The sequence below is a fragment of the Astatotilapia calliptera genome, chromosome 23, assembly GCF_900246225.1.
Source record: "Astatotilapia calliptera chromosome 23, fAstCal1.2, whole genome shotgun sequence".
Taxonomy (NCBI): Eukaryota; Metazoa; Chordata; class Actinopteri; order Cichliformes; family Cichlidae; genus Astatotilapia; species Astatotilapia calliptera.
Genome location: NC_039323.1, coordinates 35,814,111 through 35,823,736, shown reverse-complemented (window position 1 = coordinate 35,823,736; position 9,626 = coordinate 35,814,111). Strand labels below are relative to the sequence as shown.

At 39.5% G+C, this 9,626-nt stretch overlaps 1 protein-coding gene across 3 annotated transcripts; it reads right to left on the bottom strand.

The window, feature by feature from the left end:
• Positions 1-906: 906 nt before the first annotated feature.
• Positions 907-6,376, bottom strand: LOC113016706 (uncharacterized). 3 transcript variants are annotated; one of them, XM_026159758.1, is made up of 7 exons: positions 6,271-6,376; positions 3,818-4,407; positions 3,344-3,523; positions 2,837-2,977; positions 2,515-2,569; positions 2,202-2,355; positions 907-1,117 (listed from the first exon to the last, which is right to left on the bottom strand). In XM_026159758.1, the coding sequence occupies exons 1-7, from the start codon at positions 6,299-6,301 to the stop codon at positions 970-972; spliced, it is 1,299 nt and encodes a 432-aa protein (XP_026015543.1). In that variant the 5' UTR covers positions 6,302-6,376; the 3' UTR covers positions 907-969. The 3 variants fall into 3 exon arrangements, with proteins under 3 accessions (XP_026015543.1, XP_026015542.1, XP_026015540.1); XM_026159757.1 differs by lacking the exon at positions 6,271-6,376 and adding an exon at positions 4,652-5,356 and having other exon boundaries at positions 3,344-3,478; XM_026159755.1 differs by lacking the exon at positions 6,271-6,376 and adding an exon at positions 4,652-4,870.
• Between the last annotated feature and the right edge of the window lie 3,250 nt (positions 6,377-9,626).

The window sequence follows — 9,626 nt, the reverse complement described above, 5'->3', positions numbered from 1 at the left end:
TACTCAATCCATACCATTTACGGACACTTCAGTCATCCTAAAATGTTTAATTCTGTACCATTCTCTATACCGTTTACCATCAATAAAGCACAAATGTAGAATCACAGCAATTATTTATTTCCTTTAACAGCTGCCAGTGCTTTAAAGTGATTTCACTTTTTGTGGTGAATGATTTGCAATATTTACACTACAACCATTAAAACATTCAGAACATCACCTTCACATTCAGAGAAATTTTACATACATAAACCAGCTGTTTTCTCAAAGAAGTACAGCCATGTCCTTTAACAGGGAGATGCCAAATCTAGCAACTTTTTAGCATCCACAGGCTGACAGGCATTAATAACAAATTGATTTGTTAAAGACAATGACAAAATAAGACAATAAAACTGCCAGCATTGCTGTTGCTGTCTCACCTGTCAGTGCAAAATGAGGAGCCCCCTCCAGGAGGATGCAGAAACCTACACCTCCAACTCCACATATCACACCGACAGGCAGAGCTCTGCAACCAGTGGCTGACCTTTCTACAAAAAACAAATAGAACATTAGAAGTATTACATTATACAACTTTTCTATAAAACATCAGTGCAGCAATAACAACCATGACCTTAGAAGGATGACTGTGCAACATGCCATAAAGAGATTTTTAAAACTCTTAAAACAACTTAAAACTAAAAAAAAATTAAAACTTACACCTCCAACTCCACAATGACAGGAAAAGCTTAACTGGAATGACAAATATCGCCCACCTTCCCTCCCCCTTAACATGGGGGGTTTGAAACTGCAGCATGTGTGTTGTGGGCATCTAGTTAAAACATCTGAACTCACCTAATACTGTAAAAATCTGTATTTCTACTCCCAAGCCCCATGTTTTTGGATTTGCCTGTGTGTGTGTGTGTGTGTGTGTGTGTGTGTGTGTGTGTGTGTACATTCAGTCCAAAAAGGTATTTTCTGAGCTCTGAGAACAGCTCAAATGGCCCATTCAGATTCCTTCTGCTTGCATTCAGATTCCTTCAGCTGAGAAACCAGCTTGCACACCTGTGGAGGAATGAAGTGCCGTTTCTTCCCCTTCTTCTCTGCCTTGGAGCCTCGCTCAGGATTGACCCCAAAGAAAACTCTGAGGGAAAAAAAAAAACAATAGTGATATGCAGACAAAGTTTGCACATGTAGTGTGGCTTGACAGGAGTGGAGCAGTTCAATAAAATCCTACATTTGTTTTCTTCAATATGCCCCTATGTGTGAACCTCTCTATCATTCTAGTTGACCATCTGTCTAGAACCCAATGTTGTTGTGGTGCTGGTGCCAGTGGCTAAGCTCTCTTCCTTTGTCTTTTCAAGACACATGCATTCACACTGTGCATACACAGAAATGTTTGCAAGGGTGAGAAGTCTGCTTATCACCAACACATGACAGCATGCATCCTCAATGTGTATGCAGGGATATTATAAATGCACAGAACACAGAAGGGGATAGAAAACACAGTTGACATTGTCCTATCAAAAGGTGTAACAGCACATTTGAACACGGACTGTCCTGGGGGTTATTCAAACATGGAGTGGAGAAACTGTGACATTCAGTGCACGTTACACATCAGTACAAGTATTAACATTTGGGCATGAATCCACTATGTAGTATTTTTTAAATTAATATGTTTAGTCTTTCCTTCGGGGGGGGGGACCCTGGAACAACATATTTTGAGTTTGGGGTCTGCAGCCAAATAAATTTCAGTTTGTGTGTCTTTGACATGAAAAGGTTTGACCACCACTGACATAACCTGGTCTCAGGTGCTAATGGTTTTAAAGAGATAGCTCAAACGAATTTTGTGTCAACAAACCATTCTGAGAAAAATATGTTTTTGCTCCATTTCCCAACTGGAATCATGTTATGTTTGTTTTGTTATTGATTGACTTAGGACACTATTTAAAGCAAAAAGCATGTTACCTGCCCTTTAAAAAGATATGACACATTTATTCCAACAATAGTCTTCAACAGGGAGCTACAAAATCTCTGAACAAATCCATATTCAGGGGGATCATAAGCCAATAACAGCTGATCTAAAAGCTCACAGCATGTGACGACACATTTTGAGCTTGTACATCTCAGACAAACTGGTTTAGTGTAGATTGACAAAAAGCAGGTCAGGTGCAGAAAGGCACGGCAAAGTCACATTTACAAAGTATTTCCAAACAATGAGTGCTTACCTTTGCATGAATTCGAGAGTAAAAGCCATCTCCGGTGGGTATTGGACGTTGCAGACATAAAACATGGAGAAGACGTAGCTCAAGGCCACAATGGGAGAGGTGATGTGGTCACTGACAAGTAACCCATCAACAGCAATCTTGAATTGCTGGTCACCTTAAACACAGATAAAAACCATGTACCATTTACAAAAAAAAAAAAATCCTATATTTTAAGGCAAGCAAAACATTTCTTTAATAAATATGACACAACAACAGCTTATAACAACAGCTAACAACAGCTTGCTGGGATACAAAAAAAGATTTAACTACAAACCTCTGATTAGGATGCATGGGGTCACTGGGAGTTCGACTTCAGGATCTGCAGAGATCTGTTTTGGTGACAGACATAATACATGAATTAATGTTTCCAGTACACACAAACCTGCTGGCAAATTGACTATCTGCTAGTGTCTTCATCAGACAGAGGTAGCCATTATGCAAAAACATTAATGTAAATAGTTTATAGATAGAGAGTTTATAGAGAATATCAGCAGCACAATTAGGGGAATCTATACTTCCTACTGTGGTTGGTTACTTGGTTCACCACTGGATGCAAATAATTATCTTGCACACAGTTTAAAATCTACAACATCTACCTCTTTTTTGTGGAAGAGTTTATAAGAGTCTTCCTTGAAGTATTTTGAAATGCCACAGATGAGCTGTATTGGACCTTCGCCCATCTTCATCCCTTTGGAGTCAAGGAAGTCATTGATCCCCTTTTCTTTTTTGGAAAGTTCCTGTTCAAGGTTCAAGGTGTTAATTTTGTACAAGTACATAAGACTAACACTCATTTTCGTTTGGAGCTATGGAGAGAATTTTGAAAAAATAAAATAAAAATGAATTATTTCATTTTCATTTGCAACCTGTTCTGTTTTGATCTCAAATGTCCTGCTTTTTTGGTTGTCACTTCCTGATTTTTGGTCTCAAATCTATTCCATTTGATTGTTCATCCAAGTTATTCTATTTGATTGGTTGCCAGTTTATCTTTTTTGGTCTCAACTCTCTTTTTGGTTGCAAATCTTTTTCTGATTGATTAATAAAGACAAAATTCTCTCCATATGGAGCAGCACAGCACAATCATAATAATAACAATAACAACACACCTGTGCCAGCTTGTTTTGTACAGAGAAGCCAAGGAGTTTAGATGCATGATCAAACAGGTGAGGAACTTCAAACAGGAACGGCCACTCGTCCTTTACAACGGCAATAGTGGTATCATCATCGTTGAGGATTTCACGCTGAATGGGATATGTTTCAGTCATCAATTTTCGAACAGATGACTCCTAAAGATATGAGGCAGTTAGACAAACAGTCAAACAGTTAGTCAAACTAACCAATTAAAATAATAAAACGGGGTATCAATTTCAATTGACTATGGGCATAGTGATCTACAGACGATCTACAATTTCACAATGTGTCCTAAATTGTACTTGGACCCAGACCTTATCGCATTACTCCTGCTATATACTATTGCTGTGTGAATGGTTGTATGTCTAGATGGTGGACTGTAGGAACCGAATTGCCCTTCGAGGATTAATAAAGCTTTCTGTATCTGTAATGGATGATTGCAGACCCACCTGAAGATCCTGGGTTTGAAAGGCACGTTTCAACTCATCTCGTTTAGACAGCAGGTCTTCTCTACACACGGCCCCCTCAATGATTGGATCCCACGCCACACATCCATACAGATCTGAATTCCTGGGCCTTTTCTTTGTTGAATTTTCACCCCCTGCTTGCCTCTTCAGTGAGCTTTGTGGCCTCTTCATATTTTCAATTCTGTGTTCCAGCTGACGAAAGAGAGTTTCAGAACCATCTTTTGCAAAAGGTTTGTTTCCAAACGGCTCTGTCAGCTTGAAGGAGGCAGGATATTGTCCTACAATCATACTGGCGAGTTCCCTCAGCTTTTGTCTACCAGGTCTTCCTGGGTGTTTATGGAGGTAATCTTCAGCGACGATCCGAACCATCTCTCGTCTGTCTTTCCCCATTATGTACTTTTTTTCACGCAACTCATCCATGACTTTTGAGGGAAATTTGTGCCATGGTACAGAATATGTGTCTTGGGATGGGGAGTCGGCTGTCTCAGGTGGTGTTGAGGGCAGCTGAAACCTCTGTGGTTCAGGTGTTGATGAGGGGCCAGGCCGGGTGAACTGCGGTGGAGTTTGTGAATCTATGGATGACATGACAAACATCTCCATAAATTAAACACATCACAATTGTTGCAAATCAATTAATACATTGGTCCTCAATGTCCAGTTTGGGTCAACCAGGAATACAAATGGACCTAATTATGAAAACCAATTATAGAGTAATTATTGCCATGTACAGCTGATGGCAACTTTTATTTTGCATTTTTGGAATAAACCTTTGTAGTTTCAGAAAACTTGCATTAAAACAGAGGGGCAAAAACTCACCTGCTTCCAATGCTTTGACAGCTCTGACGAATCTTTTGCACTGAATGAATGGCAGAGTGTCTTTAATGTCCTCCGGGTCCACAAGGCTCAGGTCATCTACAGAGAGAACTCCTAATTCCTCCAGTTTAGCCGTGAGTGTATCCATCTGATCGCTACTGAGCGATGGCATTGCTTTCTTGACATAGTTTTTCACAAGTTCCATGTTGGTGTGTGTTTAAGAGGAATGAGCCACCGAGTACCTCTCTGGTAAGAATAAAGTGGATGATAATCATCAAGTTTGTTCAAATCATGGCAACTGAACAGGTCAGAAGCATTTTCATCAAGTTCATAGAGTCCAAGATCAGGTATCCAGCTGGCAGTTTTCCCTCGAAGCAAAAGTAGGACAGTAGTTTCATTTTTTACAAAAATGCTTGCTATTTGTCCTAACTGCAGTAGTCCTTTTGCGTAGCTCAGTAAGACCAGCATTCAATTTGCATATGTAGTGCCTTTAACCTGCACACTCTCTGTGACAACTGAGTTACTTGAGTTCAAATCAAATTCTCCAACCACTGTCTTTATGTTCTGGTCATAGAGCTCTGGATAGAACCGTGTTGAGTCTGAGACATGAACCTGGGAACGAAACAAGGTACCACAAGACTGATAAGCCTGAAGCAACTGGTGCCGTTCAGCCAGAGACTTGGTTACATTTATGAAGTTCTTACTTGCCCTAATGCACCTTTTAAAATAAGAATGTAATGCCTTGTGCATAGGGCTCTGCTCGTATATACTATTCCCAAGAGATGTTACAGTCTCCCTTGGAACACCATACTGCCCCAGTTCACAGGCTAGTGCATCCACAGTATATTCCTGTTGAATATCACTTATAGTTCTCATTTCATTTGCTATTTCTGTTATTGTGGAGGCTGGAACCAAATATTTTGCCTGTAAACCCAAGTAAAACTGAGCAAGACTCTCTGTGAAGTTGTCTTTCACTTGATCACTGCAGAAATTATCACTTTGTTCTGCATCAATGTTAAAACTTTCAGGTTCTTCAGGTTCTACATGTGATCCTTCACCTTGGAAAGACCGTTCTGTTAGTTCACATATATGAACTGGGGCTATCTTGGTAACATCCCACCCTTTATGGTATCTGGAAATATGCGTTAGGGATGACTTTACATTGAATGTCTTAGAACATCCATCAAAGGGACACGTTACAGTCAAACCCTCATCTATGTGACCACTCAAATGACACTTTAAAGTTCTAAGATCATCATATTCACTGCTGCAAAAATTAAACAAGCACCTTAACTGTACAGACACATTACGGTTCCATGTTTGTGTGCTCCTTCTGTCTACATGAGCTCGTGACATATGCACAGCAAGGCTACTGTATGTGTTAAACTTCCTTCTGCAATCCCTATGGCCACATAAAAAAGATACATTATTATTATTTCTGTGTGTTCGGCAGTGTTTCAAGTAATCAGTTGAAGACCGAGTGTTAAAGCCACAAATGTTACAAGTCAACATTTTTAAGAGATTGAATTTGCCAATTGACGGATAGCCAGAATCAGAACAGAATCAATATGAAAACAATAAATTTATATCAGCACAGTGAAGCATATTCACTTTTCAGGTACCTTCAAATAAGTAATCTGCGTTGGGCTGCATGGGCCACTCTCTTTGGGCTGCAATGTTTTCTGCAATGAAATCTGATTCTACTTAACTATCACCCCTTTTAATCATTACCATGTTCAGTTGCATGCTAACGTAACACAGCGAGCTATAACAATACACACATGTGGCTAATTTACACACACACAAGCGCGCGCATCCAACTTATGGGCTAACGTTAACTTTAGTTGGGCAAACCACGCTTCAAAATAACGCAAAACCCACACATTCAAATGTTACCATGAAACACACACGGCTACCAACTGACTATCGAGACCAAATTTCATGTAAGAGGGAGGGAAAAAATGGTTTTTGACGTACTTACGAAGCGCAGGCGGCTAGCTAATGCTAACGCAGCTAGCAGCAAACGTCCACTCACATACACACCACTACCAACTGCCTATCGAGACCAATTTAATGTACGAGGGGGAACAAGGTGGCACTCCATTCTCATTCTCATTCCACACAACCAACCTGTTTCCAACTTTCCTTGTGACTTGCAGAAATTTAGGTAGGCACTGACCGCACTGAAAGTAATGGCGTCGGAATATTCTGGCTGGGGGAGAAAATTCTGCCTCGCGCAACAGCAAACTTTCCGTATTTCGCAAAACGGAGCGAATCCGTAGCAAATTCACGGTAAAGGGACCCCTAAATTTACGGATTTTTTTAACAGTGTACACAACAAACTAACTATAGCCTCCAAACACACTAAACATCACTAATGTCTCACATATGAAAACTCGCTCTCTCTCTCTTTCGCTCGCCCGCTTTCCGTTGCGGGTGTCACTCCTAAAAACTTCCCCTTCTCCCTAAACAACCAAATGTCACATGTTGCCTTATCATTTTTTTTGATTGGCTGACATGGTAAACTAACACCAATAGGGAAGGGGTGTTTTTTCTTTTTCTTTTTTCACTCGCAAGCGGAGAGTGTTTGCTAGCGATGTCTGTAGAAAACGCCATTTTTACCGTTCTTCCCGCTGTAAACACCACAGTTTTGTTCAGAAAAAAACATTGCGTGTATTTTTTTTATCATAACTCTGGTTTGACGTGGCCCATCGACACAATTCAAAAACTGGTATATAGTTTGAAGTCTGCACTTTCAACCCAAGTTGAAATGGAGACTCTGACATGCTGCATCTTGTAGCTGTGTCGTCTTAAATTGGTCATGTGATTTTGACGCGCCGGCGCGTCCATCGACCCCAGAGGGTTAAGCACCTTTGAGATGAATTAGAGTGGAGACTGTGAGTTAGGCCTTCTCATCAAACATCAATATCTGGCCTTATAAATCAAACCTTATGGAATAATGAGGTGATGTCACTCGAGTTCATATGCATGTGAAGGCAAATGAGCAAATGATTTTGGCAATATAGTGTATCTGACAGTAGAATGTAATTTGACCATAGCACGTACCTGGCATTTTAACCCTTCAGAGTTCTTTACCCCTTCATGGACTTGTAAGTAAGTCAGTTGACATTATTAAGTCAGATTCAACATGAAAGGAGAAGGTGGGTTGCAAAATGTTTTGCAGATGCACACAAAATATGGAAAAGCTAAAGTACCTTAAATAACAATTGGCTGTATAGATGGGAATTAGCTGAGACATCAGCCAATATGGGCTGGCACTGAGATCGACTAATCTTGACTTCATTCAACTTGTGATTGTGAATCCTGATTGTGTGGGGTTTTTTTTTTGTTTGGTTTTTTTTTTTTAAGATGGTGCCATCTGTCAACTATTAGCAACACACTAACTACCATTCAGCATAGTTATAATGTGATGCCTTTAAAGTGCGAGCCATATAGTGTGCGTACCATGACTGTGTTTTCAGGTTTTAATTAAAAGGTGATTTTAAAAAAGTAGTAACCTAAGCAGCTTTATTACTTACATACAAATTTCCATGCATTGAATATAATGACATGTAGTAATAATAATATTATCAACTACAACATCTAACCAGTAATTTCTTTCAGGCTGCCTGCCTTATACAGAAGATGCTGTTTATTGCCTTCACTGAAAAAAATACAAGTACCTACCTATATTATTCCTCTTGCATAAAAATACCACATAGAGTACTTTGAAATGGCATATCAGTTGTCTGGTTATGCCTTTGTTTGCATTTGCTTCCTAAAACATGTTTTCTAATAAATGTGCTTTGATCAACTATACCAGCTGCAGCTTGGAAAGCCCAGCTGAGGCAGCTGGGGAAAGCAAAATAGTGGATTTGCCATCCCCATCTCAATCCACGCCTCCTCACTCTCCTTTAGTCTCTCTAGTGGAAATAAACTGTTCTTTTTATATCAGGAAACAGCCACACAGCTGGTCTGCTGTCACACATTGACTGATTTTCCTAAGCCATAGAACTCATAATCATTGTGATCAATTATCATCTTGTTCCCAGATGACCACCTTTATTTGGTATGGCCTACCCCTTGTGTATTTTCAAGCAGTGATGGAAGGCCACAGTCATTTCAGAATGTTAGGAATGTGACAGTTCTTCATTTTTTTTTTCTCTTTTCCCTCTCTTGTTCAGCATTTTTATTGGAGATAATTTAGTTTTTCTTATATAACTACATATATAACTTACATTTAGTAGTGCATTTGCACTATTTACATTAAACGTTATGTGGCTTTTCATGTGTTTATATATCAGACTAATAGGTGGTTTAACAAGCTTCCAAGGTGTCCGAGCAGCTAAAATTACTGCTACTGTTGACAAGGCAATGACAAATTATTTTCATGGGGAAAAGAAATAATGTGCAGGTAGAGAGATTGATCTGCCATATAGATACAGAAACATCAATAATTCCCAGAAATCTGGACAGCGCTTCAAGGCTGTTTCCATGTTACATTGGATAAAACGGCTTCTATTTAAATCTTCAGTTGCCTCATTTCGGTAAAGTCAGACCTTATTTTATTTAAGGAAAAAAAAATGATGTCAGTTCAAGATTAAAATTAACGGTTTCTAGGTGGAATAGACTTCTGTTCTTTATCCTTAAAGTGATTCATCTGCCCCACCACCACCCTGACCTCCTCCCTGTGACTTCTGATCTTTCATATTTGGAGGATGAATAAATACAAAATTAAATGGACCAAAGAGCTCTTGTTTTCTGTTAGTGATCCAGCTGTCATATTCTCTACTGTTTTGAGTCTGGAAAGGGCTTGTTTGGGTCAAAAAAAACAATTCACACTTTGACACCCTACAAGTGTGTGAAAACAATTACCATTCTTGCCTGGGAAAACAGACAAATCTGAGACAAATCATATTCCATTTGCTCTGACAGAATGCATCCAGCCCTCTAGCATTCAAGCAGATTTCCAGATTTC